Source organism: Leptodactylus fuscus, chromosome 6 (genome assembly GCF_031893055.1).
Source record: "Leptodactylus fuscus isolate aLepFus1 chromosome 6, aLepFus1.hap2, whole genome shotgun sequence".
Classification (NCBI taxonomy): Eukaryota; Metazoa; Chordata; class Amphibia; order Anura; family Leptodactylidae; genus Leptodactylus; species Leptodactylus fuscus.
In genome coordinates, this window is record NC_134270.1 from 107,160,282 (window position 1) to 107,186,657 (window position 26,376).

Genomic DNA, 26,376 nt, shown 5'->3' on the forward strand with positions numbered 1-26,376 from the left:
AGTCTACAAATATCTGAAAGGTAGTCACAGTGCAGAGGGATCTACCCTATTCTCATTAGCACAAGGAAGTACAAGAAGCAATGGGATGAAACTAAAGGGAAAGAGATACAGATTAGACATTAGGAAAAACTTTCTGACAGTGAGGGTAGTGAGAGAGTGGAATAGGCTGCCACGGGAGGTGGTGGGCGCTCCATTAATGGAAATCTTCAAACGGAATCTGGATAAACATATAGCTGGGATGATTTAGGAAAACCTGCACTCGCAGGGGGTTGGACCCGATGGCCCTTGAGGTCCCTTCCAACTCTACCATAAGAAAAGAATAAGAAAAATGATGCAAGAAACCAGGAAGAAAGAAGATTTTACAGCAGTAAAGACTGATGAGTATGTGAGGTGGGAATACCCCTTTAATGGGTGGGGAATAAGGATTTAGACATAGAAAGTGAAACCCAAGGCTGAAATCAGGATAAAAGAATGTCAGTTTCTTCCTTATTACCAGCAGTGGGACACTCACAAACAACCTACAATCCACCGTTGTCTTACATCAGGGTAAGTATATCCCACTGTATGACGCAGCACAGTTAACTTCTAGTGCAGGCTGTGGACTCTGTGAACTAGGATAGATTTACCAGCTGTGCTATGTAAAATCATAGATATAACTCCTCATCGTATAAGTTGGGGCAAACTCGTCTTTACTCAGTTTAACACTATCAGCTCTGCTTCATCTGGTAATATTAGCCACTGTCAACCGAGCAGGAAGTAGGAACACAGACTTACAGCTTTCCAAGAAGCAAGTATAAGGCGACGCTTTGTGTTTGTTACCAATCTTTTATCACTATGTGCTGTGCAGTGGAATACAAGCTATTGTTTTCTGTTAGCAGCCATTGACAGAGAACTCCTTCCTATCCTTACTTTTTGTCATATATTTCCAGTGCTGCGAACATAAATAGGTTTGCCCGATATCATCCACTGGTCTTACAATACTGCTTCGCTAATATCTCTGGGCTTCTGAGGAAACTGGAAGGAATTTTAAGAGACTGAAAATGGTAAGGAAAAAAACAAAAGAGAAACTAATCCATAAAATGGAGTCCATGGAGATTTCCTGGCCCTGACAGTGTGCAGAGACAGGGACTCCTAGCATTATAATGATCTATGATGTTACGAGTCTCTGCCTCCTGGTCACATACTGTCCTTTAGTGATTATATTATGGGTCAGTATGTTGCTGGGAAACACAGATAACCAGGTCCGCTTACATCATAGGGCATACCTCCCCGGCATATCGCCCCGGACAGTCCCAGATTCCAGTTTGTGTCCCGCAGTCCCGGTCGGCGGGAGGTATGTCCTGGTTTCAACTCTACTGCGTGTGGAGGACACAGATGAGTTGAATACTCTGGCGAATGAAGCAGGAGCTGTCATTTTTTTAAGGACATGCATGTTTTTAGTCAATCTGGATATGTTTTTATTTGTTTTAGGAGTGATCACCAACATTTTTTAATGTTTATGTAGGTCATTAGACCAATAAGTAAACAATATCAGGACACATTTCCTGGAAGAAGTGTAGGGAAAGTAACTTTTCTTATGGACAGCTTAGGTCTTAACTGGATACATGCAATATACTATAAAACATACTATACTAATAGCTACATAACACTAAGAGCCAGGTACCAGAGAAGCCAAGAGCGTTCAGCCCCAACTTCAGGGAGGGAGTCCAGGATACCCCCGGTCCTCACTAAGCCAGTGACACAGAGAATGTCAACGCTTTTTCCCTTTTGGAAAAGTACATTTTTTCAATAACCCATTGCTCCTTAGCTTACCCTACTTCAGTTTTCTGTTAGAACTTGGAGGTGAAGACCAAAGTAATGATGTCCTAATTTTTTTGTTATATCCAATCCTGTTTAGTGTTTTCCCTCTCATGAGAAGGGTATGCCATATGAACAACCTGAATACAAACCAAATAATTATTTTTTAATTCTATCCTCATAGCAAGCCAAAGAAATAAAGGCTGGACCTAATAGACTACCTGTAAGTAAAATGGGTACCAGATGTGTGATGATGGCTGCAGATAATGAAACTGGACTTCTAACTTCAAGCAATGTCCTGTGCAAGGGTAGCCTGACAAGTAGCAGTCAATTATGAGCATTATCTGTAGCCGATCTGTAGCAATCTGATATTGCAGAGCTTAAATAGCACCAGGCATCAAAACTATCTGCTACTGTCGCTCAGAATTGGTGTAGGTTAGAGAGAATATACTTGCTGTGCTGGAATTGGTGGAACATTGACTATTAACAGATCCTGAGAACTTGAATTGGTGAAAGGTCCTCTTTAAAGGGGTTTTCCAGGATCATAGAATTCAATGCAACCAGCAGGGAAAGGCCAGGAACTAAAAATTAATGCATACTTACTTGCATCCTCCCCTCTGTTCCCGCACAGTTCTGGCCATCACTGCTGCAGCACAGTTTTATCCCATCAACTTGACATCACTGCTGCAGCCAGTCACCACTTTAAGCAGTATAGTATATACTATACAATGGTTATTGACTGCAGTGGGCCTATCAACATGACATCACATCTGTAAACAAACATATCAATAGCTGTAATGGCCAGCCCATTGTAGGAACGAAGATGAGGATGCAGGTAAGTATTTTCGAATGTTCTCCCAACTGCCTACATTTAATTTTATTAATCCCAGACAATCCCTTTAGGTTTTAAATTGTGGCTATCTCATGTTGGTATGATATACAGTATTTGTGAGCATACAGTACATGTAGATTATTCTCTGTCTGCCACCGTTCCAGCTTAGAGATTCAAGATCCACTGCAACAAGGGACCGCCCGATGTACAGACATGAATACCGACAAAATCTAAGACCATTATCATATGCCTTGTTACTGTAAGTGGCATAATCAGAAGAGAGGGTCCCTATAGCAAATATCAATTTGGACACTCCATTATGTTGTTTAGTTTTGCCTTCCAGAAATTTTTAGTTACACACAATTCACTACAGCTGCATCTCTCCCAGGAGAATGGTATGCTATAAGAATTGACAAAATATAAAGTTGTCTACTTTACGCTAAGTTCAGAGGTGTAGCTAGGGGGTCAGCACAAGGGGGGAACACTTCTAAGTGGACCCCATCTCAGGAATACCAATATTATCATTATACTATGACCTTATAGTGGTATATACCGGCTCTACGCATATCTGCAAAGACCATTTAGGTAAATACAGTAAAAGAACAATGTAGTGACTTACAGGTGACGTCACTTACTGTGATCGTTCACATTTCTCATCTCTCTTATCTGGACCGCCATGACCACTTCTTCCAGCTGTGACTTGTCTCTGTAAAGTTTACAGCAGACATCTTTGGCTCCTCAATTTTCTAGACACCTGATCCATATTGTCCTCACCTACACAAAGTCCCAATCTTGCTGCTACCTCTGTTATAAAATTTGTAATATAAGAATACACAGGAAATGAATAATACCCCTGCGTGCCCCCTTTAAATAATAGTGCCCCTCAATGAATAATGACCCTTATTATTAATGTCCTGTGTACCCCCTCAAATTATTAGTGCCAACTAAAATTAAAGCGGTTATCTGGAATAACCCGGGGACAGGTGAGTTTGTTTGTTTTGTTTTTTTTCAACTATGCCAGCTTCATATTAAAAAAGTGGTTATCCCGGGCAACCCCTTTAATTTTAGGTGACACTCAGGAATTATTGATTTATGGGGGTACACAAGGCATTATTAGTTATTATCATAATTCACTGAAGGGCACTATTATTTATTGTGGACAACCCTTTCATTTTGACCAATTCCCCTATTATTAGTTATACCCTCATACGTCTCTTTGTATAACTTATGCCCCTACTGCTCTCTTGCATTTATGCACCTGTTGCCGTTGTTCTGGTGTTGTCCCACGGTTCATCTGCTCTCCTGGGTCTCTTCTGGCGTTGTGCTGAAGTCGCTGATTGGTCTCAGCGGTCACGTGTAACTTCAAGTTATTGTTTGTTTCTCACAGTTCCATACAAGGTTTCCAAGATCCATTCCATCAGGGGACCTTCAGATGTACAGACACAGATACCCACCAAACGTAAGACCCTTATATACCTGCCTACAGTCATGCACAATAAAGCTTCCCTATAGGAAAGAATTGCCCAGCAATTTCTGGTTAAACCCAATCGTATGCCGTCATTTCTCCCCCATATGAATGCCCTGTATATAATATTTATATACAGGGCATTCATGCAACCTGCCGTTTAGCTCTGCCCCAAATTAGCATATAGGTCCGCCCACCACATGATCCTATGGAGCGGCTGAAGGGCCTGTGATGTCATCAAACGTCCTCAAACGTCCTCAAACAACACTATATGCACAATATTGGACTATGAAGTACAGGCAGGAGCAACTCCATTCTGTGTTACATACAGAGACTGCCTGTCTCTGCCATAATGAACACAATTGAATTAGCTAGCCTAATGACTGGGAGAACAGTAGACGTTCAGAAATGAAAGCAGCTCCTCTCCTCTGCTAACAGGAAGCTAGGTCACGTTGTGTAGACACAGGAATAGCTAGATACACAGGCTGGCTCCCGTGCACTTAGCCCCTCCTCCCTCCCCCCTGAGAGCAGGCAGATACATCACTTGACTTTTGAGCAGATAAGTCAAGGGCTGTGTCAACAATAAATTGAATAAAGTAAGATAGTGGACAAACAAAGCAGTTTTGCTGAAGCAGTGTATTTAGAAAAAGTCTTACATCCACATTAACAAGCAGTATAGATAGGATCCTTGTGATGGGACAACCCCTTTAAGGCCAGTGCCCCACGTTGCGAAAATGCTGCATTTTATGTTACCTGCAAAGTGGATGAGATTCTGGTTAATCCCAAGTACACATTGCAAAAAAAATTTGCAGCTTTTAAAAAAAATTGCAGCATGTGTATTATACCTACGGAAATGCTGGCTGGTTACATGTAGGGTATAATAGAGGTAAAATGTGAAAAAATCTCGATGTGTTTCTGCCATGGTCTTTTCTGCAGTGTTTTTCAGCTTAGCATAAAAGAGTGTTTATGAACAGTTTGAACAACAGACATAACACTGACAGAACAAGCTTTCAGGCAGCTCCTCATATGGATATCTATGAAAGTGGACACAGCAGCTTGTACTCTATATACACAGTCCAGTCATATTAATGTGACCACCACCTACTTTTGACGTCAACGTTAAATAACCAATCACAACAGGCACGTGTCATCAGCCATCTGAGTGCACTCATCATTGTGGAAGGCACGATGGATCAACACAAGTATGCATCTATCCTTGCGGACCATGTTCACCCCTACACGCGAATTGTTTTTCCTCAGGATGATGGCATCTACCAGCAGGACAACACGACGTGTCATAAAGCTCACAGTGTACGTGCGTGGTTGGAGGAGCACCAGGATGAGTTTACCGTACTCCCTTGGCCAGCAAATTCCCCGGACTTGAACCCAATCGAGAATCCGTGGGACCACCTCGATCGGGTTGTTCGCGCCATGGATGCTTAACCGCGTAACCTAGCGCAGCTGGCCACGGCACTGGAGTCGGCAAGGCTCAACATCCCAGTGAACATCATCACAACATCCCCTCTCTTCCTGCACGTCTCACAGTGGTCCGCTCTCAAAAGGTGGTTTTTCTGGATTTTGACAGGTGGTCGCATTAATGTGCCTGGACTGTGTATATGAACAAGTGATGGCTGCTGAAAAAAAACAAGGAGAATTTTTATTAAAACCATATTTAAAAAAAAATGTATTCTACCCAATAATAGATATGATACAATAATAAAAAGGAATTCTAACAAAGGTATACGTAGCATTTAATAATCTGATCTTCTGGAGCTTGTTACTAGTCTTGTTACTTGTGTTCTTCTTCCTAGGATAAGACTTTAAGCCTTACACCAAATCTGGATTTTTATAAAAACAGGGAGCCCTTCCAGCCAAATGGTAAGAGTTGAGTCAGTGGGTCAAGTAGTAAAGATTCTACTTAGCCATTGTTTAATTATGTATCAGAGTTTACTAGAACTTCTGAAGTAGGTTAAACTGAAGCAGCATGATATCTTATTGCAGAAGACAACAAAACGTTACTGGAAATACATTTTTCAGTTGCAGAACTTCAGGTTTAGGATGGATTCACAGAGACCGTTTCAGTATAAAACTTGCATAAACCCAGCAGACCCCATTATAGTCTATGTAGTTTGTGTCTTTCCATGTGTAACCACTTTTTAAGTGGACAGGGTCTCCATCTTTCTGGTCCCCATGTGGACCTGAACAACAGAAACCCGAATGCTAGTGTGAACCTAGTATAACCTAGTATAACTCTGCTACATCTGTAGGTTTTCCTGAAAACTACCTTCCACAGGCATTACCAGGATAGTGAGTGGCCATTATTCCAAGTTTACAGTTAACAATCCACAATCTTGCTTGCTTTCACAGGAGTATACATTGAGGAGATACTTTTTAACTGGAAGTATGACATATTGGAGATGAATCATTCCTACATCCAATGGTGAGTTTATCAATCTAACAGTTGCTTAGACAACCAGTTTTGGCATTATAATATCTGTAGAAGTCATCACCTAGCTTTCCACTGACCATGTATTTTTATATTGTTGAGCAGCATTATATTTCTCTCCTGATCTACTACTTCTCTATACAAGTGTCAGTCTTCACTGTAGTTCTAGAATCATATTCATGAACCAGGGAAACACTAACGCTTGGCCCTTCCCATCTGCAGTGGTGATCTACCGCTATATACCGCTATGTAATATTTACTCTTACGCTCAACCTCTTAAATACACACTAGTACAGCCACATGTTTGGGCCTTTTACTTCTGTGATCATCACATTCTGCTTTTTTACTTGCATTGTAGGCTTTTTCCACTACAGAAACCAGGGAGAAATTCAAGAGCTAAACCACTGACCATGTATGAAATCCAGGTACCTGACATTATTATGACTGCTGGGACCTATACCTATGTACACCTTAAGTTAACCAGTATGAGAATCCCGCCCCCCACCATAAAAAACTGGACGGACACCGTCATATTGGGTTAGTGGGATTGGCCACAGCTTTATTAGGTTAAATAACAATTTAAAGGAAAAAACATACTCCATGTCCCGAACCACCAATCTTCGTCATTATGACAACGGCTGACCATCCGTTGCCATGTAATACCCTTGGATGACTTCCTGGGACATGGACCATACCCCGCTTGCTGTGACGACTGAAAGAAAGAAACAAACAAACAACACAGAGAAAACACCAACAGAAAACCAAAAAACCGTAGGGGCAGGGTGGGCGGGCGTACTTTCAGCCACTTGAGGACCAAAGGTATGAGACCAGACTACGTGCCCCTAAGTTTATAACTTAGCAAAATTGCTACATGCATAGAGACGGGGGCGGGATTAGAATTAAAACATAACAAAACCCTGGCAACCGTGCAAACCCATACCCAAGGCCCAGCAGTCCTAGTCCTTTTCCCTAAACGGTGCAAGGGCCACATAGTGGACATCTGTTGCCTGCCACATAGACTAAAGGTCTAGTCCCAATCTGTAGCATGGCCATTGTTCTACACCCCATTTAAGCTTACGTGGTATAGGCTTTTGGGCCATATGCAACCCCTCCCCCTATAGCTAGCCAACGACCTTCTCTTCTGTCAGATATTGCTAAACTACAAAAATACTTTCTAGATCATGAAGCAAGACCAAGAAGTCAGGAGGAGGTTTCTTGCTGCATACAGGCTCATGCTGGGATTTTATGGCATCGTACTCCAGGACTGTGAGACTGGGATGGTGACAAGGGCAAAGAACTGGAAGGAGAGATTTCATAATTTGAACATGTTAGTAGTTATACTTATTCTAGACGTTGATGTTGTTAGCGGCAATAGAAGCATAATATGTGGTTGTGCGACCCAGGGTCTTTTTTCTTAAACAGAATCTTTCACCACCGCCACAAATTCAAGTTCTTTGCATCTGCTCATAGGCCCCACCTTTCCTGAGTAACAAGCTTAGGTAGTTTTGATGCTTGATGTGCTATTTAAATTCTGTAATGTCAGAAGGGCAGTGTCAGGCAGGGGGTGTGATTCAGGGCTCCAATCAGTGTAAGCCAGTGTCGGAGCTCAGAATCACACCCCATGTCTGCTCCTGCCTAACACCACCCTCCTGACAGTAAAGAGTCTAAATAGCATATCAGGCACCACAACTAACAGCATTGATTGCTCAGGAACTGTGGGGGCTAGAGAAAAATTGCAACTGTGCCAAAATCAGTGGAGCAGAGCCGATTAACAGATACTAAGAAATGGAATTAGGGAGGTGGTGAAAGGTCCTCTTTAAAGGGGTTTCTGGCTCCCATGGCATGTTTCATACTGAATATCTAACTACAGAATAAATCTTCAGTATGTGTCCTGTGCCATTGTATTCCAAAGTGCTTTACCACCCATCTACCCCATACTACCTTCTCCCATACAGATACGTATACAAACATTATTCTTCTCTTTCTTTATAGTCACAGCCACAACAATTTGCGGATCACCCGGATACTCAAGTGTTTAGGGGAGATGGGCTTTGAACACTTCCAGGCCCCCTTGGTACAGTTTTTCCTGGAGGAGACCTTGCGCAACAACAACTTACCCAATGTGGAAAGGAGCGTACTAGACTATTTCATGTTCACAATAAAGAACACGCGGGAGCACAGGGCACTGATGCAATGGATTCAATTCATCAGTGTGAACAAGAGAAAAAAAAACCTTGCAGTTGAGGCACCTGTAGTGCCCATAGTCACAGCATATACAATAAACAGGTCATGAAAAAGTGCAATTATGACAATAAAACACAATTCAGCCACATATGGGACTGTTAAAGCAACATTTCATTTTTAAGCTATGCAAAGTAGTCATTGGAGTAGATTCAAATCTGCTATTGCTGATGCTGTCAGCCATGTCTAGCTCCTGTACCCATGTCTAATACCTACACCCATATATTGCTGCTCTGCAACACACTGCAGAGCTCATAATACTATATATCTGAATTACCATAGACTGTAACAATGACGCCTCCGCAGATCCTGAAAGTGGCAACAACTGTTGCTAACGCTGAGAAAGGAAAGGTAAATGGGGAAACTGAAGGGGCTGAACATAGAAGAGCTGGGGGACAGGGCCGGCTCCAGGTTTTTTATGGGCCCTTGGGCGACAGAGCCTCAGTGGGCCCCCTTGTAAAGGAGGCAGGGGAGTCGAGACACTGCGTCGCAGATGAAGCGAGTGACGTCACGCAGGAGTGTGGCGTCACCAACGCCATACCTCCCAATTTTTAAAGAGTAGAAAGAGGGGCAAAATGTGCGCCGCAGCAAATTTGGCTCCACCCACTTTTATGTTGACTCCACCCATTCTCATTCATTTATCATGTGCTCCCACACAGTATAATCCTCCTACAGTCACCCGTAAATTATATGCCCCCCCTCCATCTCTCCCCCAGTTTCATAAACACCCTTCCTCTGCCCCCAGTTTCATGTCCCCCCTCCATCTCTGTCCCCAGTTTCATCACGTTCTCCCCCTTCATCTGCCCAGTTTCATGTCCTCCATCTCTGCCCCAGTGTCATGCTGTTCCACCCCCCATCTGCCCCAGTGTCATGCCGTTCCCCCCCTCCCCTTCATTTGCCCCCCCAGTTTCATGGGCCCCCTTATGTTCCACCTTAATATTTAATACAAAACAAACACAGTCACCTTCCATCGCTTCTCCGACGCTCCTCTCTCCGCTCTCTCACTCCATTCACATAATATGGTTGTCAGCAGCTCACTATCACCCCCAACTAACACAGGAACATTCCCATGCGGTCAGCAACGTTGCAAAACCTGCCCGCACATACTAATGACTGACAGGATAGAGATACCGAACTCGAACAAGGAATATAGAATCCCAGACAGGTACTCCTGCAGCACATCCAATGTAGTGTACTTAATAATGTGCACCAAATGTTCCACTAATAACCTGTATGTTGGAGAGACCGGACAGCAACTTAGAATGCGGATTAATTCACATCGCCATACAATTAAAGAACGAAGAATTGACCTTCCCGTATCAAAGCATTTCTGCAGTGGGGACCACAATATCACCAATCACATGAAAATTTTAGTTTTGAGAGGGAATTTCAGATCAAAGAGAGAACGACGAATTCATGAATGCAAATTCATGGCCCTGCTTCAAACGCTGGAGTGTGGATTGAATGTGTCACAGGGCTTCCTGTTTCTTTACCGGAACCTGTGAACTGATAAGGAACTGGAAGTGTTTACATTGTCTCTACCAATTACTAACAACCCCCCCCCCCCCCTTCCTCCTGGAATTCTAACACCCTTTGTGCCTTCTCCTTATATATATATATGCATCCTTCAGAAATGTTTTAAATTTACTTTGATAAAGGACCCTGGAGGTTCCGAAACATCAGTAATTTGTCATCATTATGAGTTAGCCATTAAAAAAGTATCAACTACTGAAGACAATCAAGTTTTTTTGTTTTTTATATTTCCAACCCACTGGCTAACACGGTACAAGAACTAACATTTTCCTTATACTCCATTCACATAGGCGATTAAAGCAGGAGCTGTGAGCTCAGCTCCTGCTTTAAAGCTGCGGCCCGGCTTGCGTGTGTAGGCGCGATGTGATCACGTCATTGCGCCTACACACGCAAGCCGGGCCGCAGCTTTAAAGCAGGAGCTGAGCTCATAGCTCCTGCTTTAATAGCCTATGTATTCAGCTCATTGGCGTCTGTCGGATGCCGATGAGCTGAAATCGAGACAAGTAAGTGCCGGGGCGGACAAGTGCCGGGGGGCCCCCAGAGGCTCTGTGGGCCCTGGCACTTGCCCGACTATGCCGTGCACTGACGCCGGCCCTGCTGGTGGAGTTGATGAATTTAAAGTCGCACGGTAGGTTTGAATGGTATAAGTAGTATGGGGAGCAGAGAGAGAGACCTCCTGTTTATACAGACTTCCATGCTAGAAAAAAGAGGTCAGCGTGATCGTATGACTTACTGAAGAAGGTGAAAGTAGGATAAGGAAAGAGACAGTGAGTAGAAAATGGGATGGTCTTTTTGAAAAAAAAAAGTAAGTGGAGTGTTCCTTGGAATGTGATAACAGTTTTTATTTAACCCCTGGAGGTTTTCACTTTCAGGTTTTAAAATGGAATCCCCTAGGGAATGACTACATTGTAAAAACTGCACCTCTCAAAGAATTTATGAAGAGGTTGCGAGTATTCGTATCTCAAACATGAATGTACAGTAAATGGTTAATAGTGAATACATAATCTGTGTGAAGTACATTGGGAACACTAAATTCCCTACTATTTCTCCAGCAGCTCCTATGCTTGTGGGCGGTCACTTCTGTTTTTTTTTTCCCTGTGTAAACTCTAAATCTGGGTTGTACCCTAATATATGCTCGCAATGCTTATACATTCCTTTCTTGCCACAGCCAATTTAGTTCAAGGATTTGGTAATTTTGGCGGTTTTTGTCCTCACATAGTGCAAGCTATATTTTTATTTTTCTGGTGATGTACACATATGGGAGCTATTTTTGGGAGCCTTTAATTTATTGAATAATAATAATCAATAATATCAATTCTGGCATTGCATTTTACATTTTACATTTTACATTTTTTGTCATGTAGTGTAGAGCATATGTAACATGGCAAAAGTAACCTTAATTCTGTGGGTTGTGAGGAATTTAGCTTGGTAGAAGCAATGGTGCAGACCCAAACACTCAAGACAGGGACACAAAGTATGCAGCAAACGGTTTATTTAGGAAAAAAATAAATAAATTAACTTTGACTTTAGGTACAAAATGAGCAAAACAAAAAACAGGCAAAAATAAAACAAAACCTGCTCATCTGAGCGCTAACTAAACAAAGGTACTCTAACTGTACGCGTGGCTTACTACCAGCCACACGGTCAAAACAAAATGGAGGCTATGATCCACACTGGTTTCTCACCAGATAACAGGGCATTGGGACAGAACACGACTCCTCCACTCTCCGCCAGGAACTGCCCTGTTGTGGCCCAGTTATGAGCCTATGACCCACAACTGGGCTGCAGCTTATTCAAGATTCGCCCTGGACCGCACACATGTCAGGAATCTGGGGGAGATATGCCATGACTCTAGCACTCTGCCTGTCACCTTCTCACAGGGTCAACAGGATTGCAACGATACCTGATTTATATTGATTTTTATGCATTAGTAATTCTAGCAGAACTAAATCAGATTTGGGGATATAAATCAATTATTACATTGATCATCTCCTGACGTGCAACATTTTTTATTTTTGTTTGACTGAGTAGGTTGAGGGCTCATTTTTTGTTGGGACAACCTGTGCTTTTTATGTATAATCGGATTTTATTGAAGACTTTTTATAGGGTACAAAGTAGGGAAAAAGCAACGAGCCAAAAGACATGGCATGAACAAAACAGGGTCAAAGGCACGCAGTCCTCGCAGGAGAGATGAAAAGCCAGGGGGAAATCCCTCCAGCTACACAAAACAAGACTCATTGGCAACAGTGTGAAGACCCAGTATCGTATCACCAAATATCAAGGAGCCACAAATGAATAAAAGACAAACAATCAAAAAAGGCATACAGGGGAGACGAAGACCAGGGGGACGTGTAGGGGGGAAAAGGAAGGCAATGAGGAGAGGGCAAGCGACCAATAACCTGCAAGGGAAGCAGAGGGTTCCTGCAATCAGGAGAAAAAAAGAGGAAAACTCTGACGACTCCTGAAACACCACCCAAGGCCGCCAGAGCGAATCCAATTTGGAAGGATCTAAGGAGCGGTGCTTTTTATTGGTACTATTTTCAGGGGTTTTTTTCCCCGACGTTCACCATGCAGGACAAATAATGTTTCATGTTTTTATTAATTTTTAGTGTTTTTTTTGTATACTCCAATTATGTAGAAAAGGGTATTTTGGGGACTTTAGTCATTTATTTTTTTAACACACTTTTTTTTTTAAACATTTTCTTGATGTCCCACCAGGGTACTTGAACAAGCGATGTGCAGGACCAATCAGGAATGTGGGGTCCTGGCAGCCTGAGGTCACTGGCCACAATCCGGGCTGGCAAAAATATGTACTAGCAGCCACCAATCTCACCATGGGAGTGAAAGAAATTTGATGGGGGCATCATTATGGCAGGAACTCCTTAAAGACGCTTGGAGGGTAAGTATATAATATGGGTCAGGGGTTAGGCTGAGTAGGTAGGGAAGGGTGGAATAGCTAGAAAAACAGGGAGGGGGAGTGAGAAAGGAGACGGGAGTAAGGTGAGAGGAGTTAGTGCTCGTTCACATCTGCGCCCCGGGTCTCCGTTATGCAGGTTTCCATTTCCTGCACGAAACTGGGCAGGAAACGGAAACCTGCAGTCATTTTTCAAACCCATTCAAATGAATGGGTTTGAAAAGTGTCTGGCCATGAGCGCTGGTAAGCGTTTTGTGCTCTCCGCGGCTAAACCATTTTTCTTTTTAACCAGACACAAAGTTGGACATGCAGGACTTTGTGTCCGCGGAGAGCACAAAACGCTCACCAGCGCTCACGGCCAGACACGGTCTGACAGGTTTCTGTCTTCTGTCTGCAGGAGACGGAAATCTGAGAACCCAGCATCAGTGAGGAAGTAACATAGCAGGAAGCAGAAGCATGTAAATAAATGTAGGAGATACCTGGAGCTCCCAGAGCCACCCAGAAATCACAAAACATGACTAAAGGTATATTGGTGCATTTATTAATCCATTAATAGAACTAGCAGACATTTGAAAATAAAAAGATTTTTTGGCCGGAAATCCCCTTTAAAGGGATTCTACCATTAAACTACCTTTTTTTCTACCGGTAATGAACACGTCGGAATAGCCTTAAGAAAGGCTATTCGTCTCCTACCTTTAGACGTGGTCTCCGCCGCGCCGTTCCGTAGAAACACCAGTTTTAACCGGTATGCAAATGAGCTCTCCGCAGCAATGAGGGCGGGCCCCAGCGCTGAAAGGCCGACGAGCGCGTCCCCATTGCTGCTCAAGAGCTCTTTCCTGCGGCGCCTCCTTCTTCTGCAGCAACTCTGCCTCTTCTGGCTTCTCTTGCTCTTGTAGTTCGATACAGGAGCATAGAGAGGCCACCCCAAAATGTCTACCGGCCAAAAATGGCAGCCGGCCGGCCTCGTTCCTCGTCCTCCTCCTCCTCCAACACCACCACCACCTTCACTGTAAATAAATAGTTAACCCCCCCATTAATGTTTTAGGGCTCCCCCAAGGGCCTGCAAAATAATTTTTTAGGGCTCCCCCCAAGGGCCTGAAAATTAATGTTTTAGGGCTCACCCCCAAGGGCCTGAAATCTAATATTTTAGGGGTCACCCCAAGGGCCAAAAACTAAAACTCTTCTGGTTAAAGTCACCCAAAGGGCCTAAAACACTGCTGGTGCAAGGCTCTACTCACATGATGCTGCCACCCCGTGTTTCACAGATGGGATGGTGTTCTCAGGCTTGGTCACAATCACCATCATTACATTTGGAGGACAAAGGGAGAAGCTTGCAAACCTTCCCAACTGTGAAACACGGGGGTGACAACATCATGTTGTGGGGTTGTTTTGCTGCTGAAGGGACTGGTGCACTTTACAATATATATGGTGAAATATTTAATGGCAACCTACTTATGTTCCATTGTAGTAAATGGGTTAATAGTAACATCCTTGATTGTCTATAGAATTGAATAATAATTGTAATGTTCTTGGTGGTCTATAGTGGTGAAAGAGTAAATGATAACCTGCTAGGTTGTAAGGTGTGAGGAGAGGTAGTAAAGAGTTTAATAGCAGCATCTTGGACATTTAGGGAAATGAGTTAAAGGTAATGTTTTTGGTGGTCTAAGCTGGTAAATGGATATAATCTTTGGTGGTCTATCTCACCCCAAGGTCCAAAAAATAAAACACTGCTGCTGCAAGACTCTACTCACCCCAAGGGCTAAAAGGAAAACACTGCTGGTGCAAGGCTGTACTAAATTAAAGGGCTAAAAACTATGCTGCTGCAAGGCTCAACTCACCCCAATGGCAAAAAACTCTGTTGGTGCAAGGCTGAACTAACTTAAAGGGCCTAAAACTCTGCTGGTAAAAGGCTCAAGTCACCTCAAGGGCCTCAATCTCTGCTGGTAGCTCAGTTTAAGGGCCTCTAACTTAATTTGGAAGGGTTCACATGAAGGGCCAGAAAAGTAATTTTTGAAGGTCTCACCACATCACACACGAATAAACAATGACAGTTCAGGGTCATTGGATTTCCCATCACCTATGCCATCTGTGGTTGTCATGGGCAACGTGATTTAAAGGGGTGTATGCTTTAGCTTAAAAATTGGCTTTCTGTCCATACTATTGTGGAGGAAAGAAGGTTTCCAAGTATTATTCCATTTTCCATATTGAGTTTGGAATGTCTAGTTGATAGGCTGTGATATTGATGTAATACTGGGACTTGGGCGTGTTAGATGCCCCCAGACATGCTTCCCCTGCTGTCCCAGTTGCATTCCAGAGGTGTTGGCATCATTCCCTGGGGTCTCATTGTGGACTTGGTGACTCTCCTGAGTCGAATTGTGGTTTCCCCTGAAACAAGCATTTTTTCCCCATAGATTATAATGGGATTTGATATTCAGTCGAATATTGAGGGGCTACTCGAAACAAATATTGAATATCGAATATTTCACGACTTGCTCATCTCTAATGGACACCCAACAGATTGGACTTCATCTGAACTGTCATTTAATGTCAATTGCTCTCATTCTGTAATGGATGTGATATGACAGGGTTAATGTCTTACTAATCAGTCTGTATATATTACTTGCTATCCAGTATGGATACCATATAGACTAATTATCCAGTTGTTATGCATGACTTCAATTTCTTTGTCTCCCTAAAATGGTTTTATGACTAGGCAAACACAGTCCTGGAAACCCCCTCACCCATCTTCTCTAAAGGTACTATAAAACTCTATGGTATGCTACATCCTGTTATTTTTGGCTGAATGAATAGGTAGAGGTGCCTAGTAGCCTTTGGACGTCATCAAAGAAATAGGTGTATATTGGTGCTTAATATACTACGGTGGTCCCCATTTTATCATGTGATCATAAATTTTCATTTGGATTGAGATCAGGGCTTTGTAATGGCCACTCAAAAACATTGACTTTGTTATCCTTAAGCCACCTTGTAACCAGTTTGGCAGCATGCTTCGGGTCATTGTCCATATGGAAGACCCACTTGCACCCAAGCTTTAACTTTCTGGCTGATGTCTTGAGATGTTGCATCAGTATTACCACATAATATTCTTTCCTCATGATACCATCTATTTTGTGAAGTGCACCAGTCCCCAAAACGACCCCAAAACATGATGCTGCCACCCCCATGTTTCACAGATGGTGTTCTCAGGCTTGGACATAATCACTATCATTATGTTTGGAGGACAAAGGGAGAAGCTTGCAAACCTTCCCAACTGTGAAACACAGGGGGTGACAACATCATGTTTTGGAGTTGTTTTGCTGCAGAAAGGACTGGTGCACTTTACAACATATATGGTGAAATAGTTAATGGCAACCTACTTATGTTCCATTGTAGTAAATGGGTTAATAGTAACATCCTTGATTGTCTATAGAAGTGAATAATAATTGTAATGTTCTTGGTGGTCTATAGTGGTGAAAGAGTAAATGATAACCTGCTAGGTTGTAAGGTGTGAGGAGAGGTAGTAAAGAGTTTAGTAGCAGCATCTTGGACATTTAGGGAAGTGACTGAGTTAAAGGTAATGTTTTTGGTGGTCTAAGCTGGTAAATGGATATAATCTTTGGTGGTCTATCTCAGTAACTGGGTTAACAAGTATCACTCCTGGTGGTCTAGGGTGGTGAAAGCATTAATAATAACATACTTGGTAGTCTAGATTATAAAAGGGTTAATAGTAACATCCTTGGGGTCTTTGGCAGTGAAGGGATTTTTCATACTTTCAGCCTCATCTTATTAAAGGGATATTCCCACGTTGCATACTCACCAGTCTTCACTGCTGTAAAATCTTCTTTCTTCTTGGTTTCTTGCATGATTTAGTGGGCAGGGTTTCACATGCAACCTGCCGTTTTGCTCCGCCCCCAAATTAGTGTGTAGCTCCGCCCACCGCATAGCGTGATCCTATGGGGCGTCTGAAGGGCCTGTGATGTCATCAAAGGTCCTCAAACAACACTATATGCACAATATTGGACTATGAAGTACAAGCAGGAGCAACTCCATTCTATGTTACATACAGAGACTGCCTGTCCCTGCCATAATGAACACAATTGAATTAGCTAGCCTGATAACTGGGAGAACAGAAGACGAGTTCAGAAATGAAAGCAGCTCCTCTCCTCTATCTGAGAGCAGGAAGCTAGGTTACATGGTGTAGACACAGGAATAGCTAGATACACAGGCTCGCTCCTGTGCACTTAGCCCCTCCTCCCTCCCCACTGAGAGCAGCAGATACATCACTTGACTTTTGAGCAGATAAGTCAAGGGCTGTGTCCACAATGAATTGAATAAAGTAAGATAGTGGACAAACAAAGCAGTTTTGCTGAAGCATTGTATTTAGGAAAAGTCTTACATCCACATTAACAAGCAGTATAGATAGGATCCTTGTGATGGGACAACCTCTTTAAGTATCCTTTTGTGCAATGATGAGTGTGGTGTAACCCAGTAATAGCAATTCCCTTTTACCACTAGTACTCCAATGTATACACCCAACAATCTACTCCAAAACACCAGAAGGCTCTCTTTCTAAAAAATTTATGCACTACCTCCATTAGTAATAGTGGGTTTTCATGTGTACAAATGCAAATATATTCACTATGAATAATATAAACATCAGCAGACAAATTGGCCACTATTCACATTTTATTTGTGCTTAACATGGTAAAAATAAATCCTCCAGAAGTTACGTGATGTCTTGTGGCCTTTGTCTGTGCAGTCTATGCAGTACTATAGACAGTCTACTGTAGAGAAGACAAAACAGATCTGAATAATTTAATAAATAGCTACTTATATTTGATTTATGGAGATGGACAGGAAGTCAACCTAAAACGGAGGAAAGAGTCTCAAGAATCTTCACGGCTGGGATTGGATTGGCTGCAATTAGTAGTACCATTTTCCTATCTCAGTTGTCTAATAGACTTTTTTTTTTCTACTTGTAGATCCCACCACAGACCCAGTCCTAGTTCCATTTCTGTAACTTTGAAGCTTCTCCACTGGTCCCCAGATAAATGGCTCCTGGAATCTGTAGTTCTCCCAGGCAAAGTGCACCAGTTTCCTGCGCTCTTGCTTGTCTTTCACAGTAAACATGAAATAGTCTAGTACACTCCTTTCCAGATTTGGTAAGCTGTTGTTACACAAAGTCTCTTCCAAGAAAAACCTGACCAACGGAGCCTGGAAGTGTTTGAAGCCCAATTCCCCCAAACACTTGAGTATCCGGGTGATCCGCAGATTGTTGTGACTGTGGCTGTAAATAGAGAGAAAATTACTGCCTACCAATATATTTGGGGTGAGGATGGATAGAAGGTTAATTGACTGATTTTTGCACAATGCTGTTAACATGTATTCAGCTTCACAGGGCACAGGCTGCAGACCGTTCCCCCACCACTGCAGTCTAATCGGTAAGTTCTGTAGATCTCCTTTATGTGTAAGGTCTTAGGTCTGAAACTAAAGCTTATGACAGATGTGAGAAAAGGGAGCAGAGAAAGAGAAGGAAGGATGAGAAAAGGAAGGGAAGAGGAAAACAGAAGGGAGCAATGTGGGCTGGAATAGGTAGGAATAAAAGGCGGCAAGACAAAGACCATCATTAAGAAAAAAAGACCCTAGTCTGCACAACCATATATTATGCTTCTATTGCCACTAACCTAAAACACATTTCATTTTTTTCTTAATATTGGTACATAGAATGAGTATGCCTACTCACTTATTCAAGTTATGAAATCTCTCCTTCCAGTTCTTTGCCCTTGTCACATTTCCAGTCTCACAGTCCTGGAGTTTGATACCATAAAATCCCAGCATGAGTCTGTATGCTGCAAGAAACCTCCTCCTGACTTCTTGGTCTTTCTTCATCATCTAGAAAGCATTTAATACTTTAGCAATATCTTACAGAATATAGGGGCAGAGACTAGCTATAAGAGGTTAGGTTACATCTGGCCCCAAGGCCCCTACACCATGTAAGATTTAATGGGCGGTAGCTGAATGGTACAGACTGTGTATAGCGCTTTAGGTTATGTCTGAGGCAAATGATGTTCACTATATTAATGTCAGGTACCTGGATCTCATATATGGTCAATGGTTTAGCTCTTGAATTTCTACCTGGTTCCTGCAGAGGAAAAAGCCTACAATGCAAGAAAAACAAAACAAAACACAATTTGATTATCTGAAGTTATATGCCTACAATATCAGGTTGCACTACTGTAATTTTAAGAGGTTATTGCACAGGGGTCAAATATTAAACTGCAGTAGATCACTTCCTTCTGTGCCTTTTCACAATGGCCTGCATTGCACCTGGGTGGAAAATAGAATTCTACAGGCCTCTACCCGCAACTTCGTCTGCAAATTGCTGCCGTCGATGGTTTGCCTGCTCCGGCATTTTGGCAGCTCTTAAGCTGTTCTGCTGCTGGACCTGTTCCTCAGGCCGTGCCTGTGATTGTTCCAGCATTTCAGCAGCTCACTGGGACACCATATAATGATTGTGTTGTTGGCGGTGATGATCCACCTGTTCCAGCGTTTTGGTAGCTGTCAAGCTGTCCTGCCGCTAAACTCGTTCCTAGTGCTGTGCCTGTGATTGTTCCGGCATCTCAGCAGTTCACTGGGATGCCATATAATGAGGTTGTTGTTGGCGCCGATGATCCCCCTCAGCTCTGCTTGAAGAGAACTCTATTGACTTCTGGCTACCTTCATAGCTCTTATTGTTTTAGAATTTTATTTCCCCCCCCCCCCCCCCCCCGACATGTTTAAAAGTAGAAAACTGCCAATTTGGATTAAAGTTGTTTCCCCATCCAGTGTGTCAGCACACTGCCTGGAGCAGATCAGATAATATACAAATGGACTGAGGGTCAGCTGAGTGTTTGCATAGAGAGATAACAGACCTGGCTTTATCAGAACCTGAGATAAGCTGCTGCAAGAGCAGTGTAATATAGTATGTGAACATAAATTTATAACAGTCGTGAAGCCATGTCATTTACCAGGATAAAAATTAGCCCATGTGTTAATCGAGGTTACAAGCTTCAGCCGTTTTTTCCTTGATTGAGGAACAAACATCCAAACACGCAAACTTTCACATTTATAATATTAGTAGAATAGAATTCTTCTTGATTAATGGATTTAGTTTGAGATATACAGTAAAGACTGACACTTATAGACAGTAGTTGATCAGGCAGGATATATAGACAAAGTATGACTATGTCCAAGAAGGGACAGAAGCAACACAATAAATAAAATGACAATTTTTATTAAGTGATAATAAATATGAAAACATAAATTACACATAGACAACAGGGGGTAAATGCTTCACAAAGAGGCGGGTGGTGTGTGGTAATAAATAGTATATAGGTCTAGGGTGAAAAAAGTATGCACATCACAGTCAAATAATAAGGGTTCACATATTGTTGCAAGTGTGGCAGTTCCAAAGCAGATAGAAATATCCCATAGGTAAGAATGCACAACAGAGAGACATATGTGAAAATTATATACATAGAAGGTAAAGAACCAACCCTAAGACCATAGTTATAATATAAAGCACCTACCACCCGTACCACGCCCCGACGTGCGTTTCGCCCAACGGCTTCGTCAGGAGGACGAACTTGAAGCCAGTAATTTATGGGAAGAAACTTGCCAACATAGCAGAACTGAAGCTGTTTTGTACAGAGCAAGGGGGTCTAAAGTTCCTCCAAGTCAATGCGCAGGACTGATCCACAAGACTGGAAACGTTTTCTTTATCTACTTTTAGGACTTGTCTGAAGATTTGATGTAGTGTTAGGTCAAATTTATGCAGAAATATATTCTGAAGGGCTCAACTTTCAAGCACCACTGTATTTGTGTGTCCCATTGTGGATCATTTTTATAATATTTCTAAATGAACAATTCAGTATGTCACAGCATTTATTGCATTGTACTTTGTCAGTGCAAGCAACTGTTAGTTTGTTAAACTCACCATTGGATGTAATAATGATTCATCTCCAATATGTCATGTTTCCAGGTAGTAAGCAGCTCCTCAATGTATACTCCTGCAAGAGATCAGGTGATATGTTATACCCATCCTGAAAGATACATACTACACAAAAACTCACTCAGGAATATGCATTTTAACTACAAATTTGGAATAGAATCTTGGAGTAACTATGTTTGTGATCAACTAGTTTTCTAAGGGGGCGTTCACACTACCGTTGGTGTCCACTCAGTACTGTCCGTGTCTATTCAAGATTTTAGCAATCCGTTTGCAATTTCCATTCATTTCAATGGGATTTTATCTTGTGTCCTTTAGTGTCTGTTTGTGTTCGTTTACACCCATATCTGTTTTTTTCCAGCAGACAAAAAATCCTACATGTAGGAATTTTCTGTCTGGTAGAAAAAAACACGGATAGCAAGTGTCCGTTTTTTTTTTTAACATTGAAGTTTATGGGAAACGGACATATAACGGACAGTTTTTTTTGTTTTTTTTAAACGGACACTTTCATAACGGACTCCAACGGTAGTGTGAACCCTACCTAAGAAACTATATTAGCTAAGCAATTGCGGAATATAATCTCTACTACTCGACGTAATGCTATACACTGACCATTTGGCTTAAAGGGCTCTTTGTTTTGGTAAAAATCCAGATTTGGTGTAAAGTTTGACATTTCCTCCTATGAAGAAGAACACAGGGATAGTGACAGCAATGCATCATGGTTAAGGAAATCAAATTGTTAACACACAACTATCTCAATAGAAGGAGGAGGAGGAGAAGGAGTTAACTACAGCCTTTGTCACCACTGAATGAAACTTCCCAGCATTCCTCATTTAACATATTTCACATTCTTTATTTTTTATCATATTTCTCATTTCTTTTACATTCCTCTGTGTTTTGTTGTTCTGGAGATCTGAAAATGGGAAGTTCTTCTGGGTGACAGAGAACATGGCTGACAATGGTCAGATAACTTTTTTGTCAATGCTAATTTTTATTTTTTTTAAAAACTGACATAGCATAAAAAAACTTACCCTGCCATATGGACCATTTTTTTCATAGTTTTTATCCCCAAAACAGTTCACTGATAATGCTGAGGAGGACTGTTTTTCTGCTTTGACTTGCTGAGAAGATTAAAAACACACACAAAAAAGTCACATTCACAAAAATAAACCCCAAAAATATAAAAATTGAGGAAACAAATACAGGGGTTACTTCTGTCCTGGGTAGCAAGATAACACTATAAGGGCTAGTTCACACAGAGTTTTTTGGCAGTGGATTTTGATCCGTCTCAAAATCTGCCTGCCAAAACGACTCCCGCTGACTTCAATGGGAGCCAGTAGCTTTTTTTTCCGCAGCTAGTAGCGGAAAATAGAAGCGACATGCCGTTTCTTGCCAGTGATTCCGCGGCTCGAGACACGCTCCAGTGTAGGCCCATTCATTTGGGCCTACAGAGGAGCGGGATGCCGCGACAGAATGTTCTCATGGCAAAAAATGTTTCTGCAACCTTTTCCTCCGTGTGAACATAGCCTAATAGATTACTCAGTTAACAATGGGGAGTCACTCTTCTGTGCATGACAGAACTGACAGGATGCAGGTTTACCATAGGGATCTTACGTTTTTTTGGTATCCATGTCTGTACAACTGGAGGTCCTTCGCTGCAATAGATCTTGAATCTTTTAAATGGAACTGTGGGAGACAAAGAAGAAACTACAAGTATGTTTCCAAAATTCACAAGCTAATAAGAAAGAGAAATTCACTGAATTGAATAGAAGGAAACTCTAATCAAATACATTTTAAAACTTCACTTTAATGATAATATTCTGCTAAGAATAAGAACATGAAACAAGGGCTAACACATAGCGGTTGTACTGCTGGTGCCAAAACCATATAGTTTATCATCAAAATATAGGGTTCAGTCCACAGCCCAGGGCCGATCAAAATATCTCCTTATCAGTCCTATCCAGCTTAATGACTCCCTATATAAAAGATAGGTGGTATATACTGAGAGGGCAGCTCTAGACCGTCAATAATAGAACCCAGACACACCACTTCTCCTTATGTCCTGAGGTTACTGGCTTAACGCCACGCCACAGGACACAAGGGACTGCTGGGTCCCTAACAGAGCAATGCCATACAGTACAATATACCGCACTAGTACATGATATTACGTCTCAAGATTACCTGTGGTTTTGACTTTTTCTTTATCCTGGGTCTCTCAGTCTCCTCCTCCCATGTGGAGTCGTAGTCTGACTCCCACTGTACATGATATGTGGGGGAGATACTTGTCCTGGGCTTGGTGTGTACCTGTCCCATCCCGCAGTAGAAACCGAAACTGAAATTCACTAGAGCAAAGGTTATTAGGAACATAACACCCAGAGACTCCCTCCTCCTCCTCTTCTCCTCAGTTAATGGCAAAGTCCCTGACTAGTTTCCTGTTTTTCCTTTTTGGTTTATTAAGTCCTTGACTGTTTTCCTGTTTTTTTTGGATCATTCTATCCTCAGTATGGAAGAAATTTTTGCTTTCGACCTGGAAAATTTTGGGCAAGGTTCTGTTCACTAACCTATTTTATCAATGACTGTCTACACTGCCATTGTGGATTCTTTTTGCAGATCCATTATACATCTGTTTTGATGCAGAAAATTGATCAAGTTGCTTCTTACACTGACGTATTGTTAGGTTTCCAGTTTCGGGAAAAACACTGAGGAGTCACTGAGCTATGGCCATCATCATTCCTTTAAGGAAGGGGACACATGAAGCATAATCTCAGAGGGATAGCTGCCACAAATTCGCTTTAGGCTAACCCACAGGAATCTACGTTTTTTAACATAGTGGATGGGAATTAAATCCTATTCACATTTTGCATTAAAAATACAGAATAGGTTTTAAACCCACAACATGTTAAAAGCCACGGGGTAACTGCAGAAAAATTGCTGTGGTGATTTTGTAATGATCTGAATGTCCCAGTGGACATGTGGTCTTGACAACACGGTACATGGACTCTTATTCTGCCCATTGACAGTAAATGTCTTTCACCAGAATAACCTTTGAATATATTTGAAAAATGAAGTGAACCTATTTGTGTATGTGTTATTATGTTTCTTCCTGCCCTTTCAGGTTTACTGATTTAATGCTTCTTGGGCAGCCAGGCATGGAAGAGGGTGAACTAGTATGGACCTCAGCATCTGTGAAGCCTTCTTCTTTCCAAGATGAGGATGTAGTTGATTCTACCTCTTCTCCAGATGGGAATAGGTTGGCTCAGCAGTAGGCATGGCTAAGCACAAGCCACAAATTGGTGTTACACCTGGGGAAGTCATTTCTTTTATTATATATATATATATATATATATATATATATATATATATATATATATACACACAGTGGCGTAACTACCGCCATAGCTGCAGAGGCAGCTGCCACGGGGCCCTGGACATTAGGGGCCCGGTGACAGCCGCTACCGCTGCTATCATTATACTCGGGGGTCTTTTCGCAGACTGCGGCCTAGTCGTCTGACGTCTCATGACCCCGGCCTGCATCCCGGGTCATGTGACGTCTGACGTCATTGAAGATGGACTACTTCGGAGGCCAACAGTGTAGGAGACGGGAGATAGGTGAGTAAGAGTTTTTTTTATGTTTTTCTCCCCCTGGGTCTCCGATTATTATACTCTGGGGTCTGAGAGTATACCCCAGAGTATAATAATTGTTTATGGGTGTCCACAGTGGGACATAATACTGTGTGCAGGGGCCACTATTGGGGATAATACTGTCTTCAGGGGCCACTATGGGGGATAATACTGTGTGCAGGGGCCACTATGAGGGGATAATACTGTGTGGAGGGGCCACTATGGGGGATAATACTGTGTGCAGGAGCCACTAAGAGACATAATACTGTGTGCAGGGGCCACTATGGGGATAATACTGTGTGAAGGGGCCACTATGGGGGATAATACTGTGTGCAGGGGCCACTATGGGGCATAATACTGTGTGCAGGGGCCACTATGGGGCATAATACTGTGTGCAGGGGCCACTATGGGGCATAATACTGTGTGCAGGGGCCATTATGGGGCATAATACTGTGTGCAGGGGCCACTATGGGGGATAATACTGTTTGCAGGGGCCACTATGGGCATAATACTGTGTGCAGGGGCCACTATGGGGCATAATACTGTGTGCAGGGGCCACTATGGGGCATAATACTGTGTGCAGGGGCCACTATGGGGCATAATACTGTGTGCAGGGGCCACTATGGGGGATAATACTGTGTGCAGGGGCCACTATGGGGGATAATACTGTGTGCAGGGGCCACTATGGGGCATAATACTGTGTGCAGGGGCCACTATGGGGCATAATACTGTGTGCAGGGGCCACTATGGGGCATAATACTGTGTGCAGGGGCCATTATGGGGCATAATACTGTGTGCAGGGGCCACTATGGGGGATAATACTGTTTGCAGGGGCCACTATGGGCATAATACTGTGTGCAGGGGCCACTATGGGGCATAATACTGTGTGCAGGGGCCACTATGGGGCATAATACTGTGTGCAGGGGCGCACTATGGGGGATAATGCTGTGTGCAGGGGCCACTATGGGGGATAATACTGTGTGCAGGGGCCACTATGGGGGATAATACTGTGTGAAGGGGCCACTATGGGGGATAATACTGTGTGAAGGGGCTACTACGGGGCATAATAGAGCGCACAGGAATGCGTAGGAGGGGATCGGTCGAGGTCTTTGGCGTCGGTCGGGGGCCCCATGTCAAAAGTTCGCTACGGGGCCCCGCCATTCCTAGTTACGCCACTGTGTGTGTGTGTGTGTGTGTGTGTATATATATATATATATATATATATATATATATATATATATATATATATATATATACAGTCCTATGAAAAAGTTTGGGCACCCCTATTAATCTTAATCATTTTTAGTTCTAAATATTTTGGTGTTTGCAGCAGCCATTTCAGTTTGATATATCTAATAACCAATGGACACAGTAATATTTCAGGATTGAAATGAGGTTTATTGTACTAACAGAAAATGTGCAATATGCATTAAACCAAAATTTGACCTGTGCAAAAGTATGGGCACCTCAACAGAAAAGTGACATTAATATTTAGTAGATCCTCCTTTTGCAAAGATAACAGCCTCTAGTCACTTCCTGTAGC

At 42.5% G+C, this 26,376-nt stretch overlaps 2 protein-coding genes across 2 annotated transcripts in view; one reads left to right on the forward strand and one right to left on the reverse strand.

The window, feature by feature from the left end:
* The window catches only part of LOC142210031 (uncharacterized), a 44,062-nt gene extending 20,537 nt beyond the window's left edge, over positions 1 to 23,525 (reverse strand). The window contains exons 1-7 of the mRNA XM_075279060.1: positions 23,394 to 23,525; positions 22,827 to 22,898; positions 22,244 to 22,333; positions 21,825 to 21,891; positions 21,201 to 21,273; positions 19,317 to 19,383; positions 18,969 to 19,117 (exon numbers count right to left, since the gene is read on the reverse strand). Of these exons, the coding sequence (XP_075135161.1) occupies positions 18,969 to 19,117; positions 19,317 to 19,383; positions 21,201 to 21,273; positions 21,825 to 21,891; positions 22,244 to 22,333; positions 22,827 to 22,898; positions 23,394 to 23,525 (650 nt within the window). The remainder of the gene's footprint in view (positions 1 to 18,968; positions 19,118 to 19,316; positions 19,384 to 21,200; positions 21,274 to 21,824; positions 21,892 to 22,243; positions 22,334 to 22,826; positions 22,899 to 23,393) is intronic.
* On the forward strand, positions 472 to 8,851 carry LOC142209133 (opioid growth factor receptor-like). Its single transcript, XM_075278069.1, has 7 exons — positions 472 to 546; positions 4,017 to 4,088; positions 5,906 to 5,972; positions 6,462 to 6,534; positions 6,899 to 6,965; positions 7,719 to 7,867; positions 8,533 to 8,851. Exons 1-7 carry the CDS (start codon positions 472 to 474, stop codon positions 8,831 to 8,833), a joined length of 804 nt encoding a protein of 267 aa, XP_075134170.1. The 3' UTR covers positions 8,834 to 8,851.
* Positions 23,526 to 26,376: the final 2,851 nt, after the last annotated feature.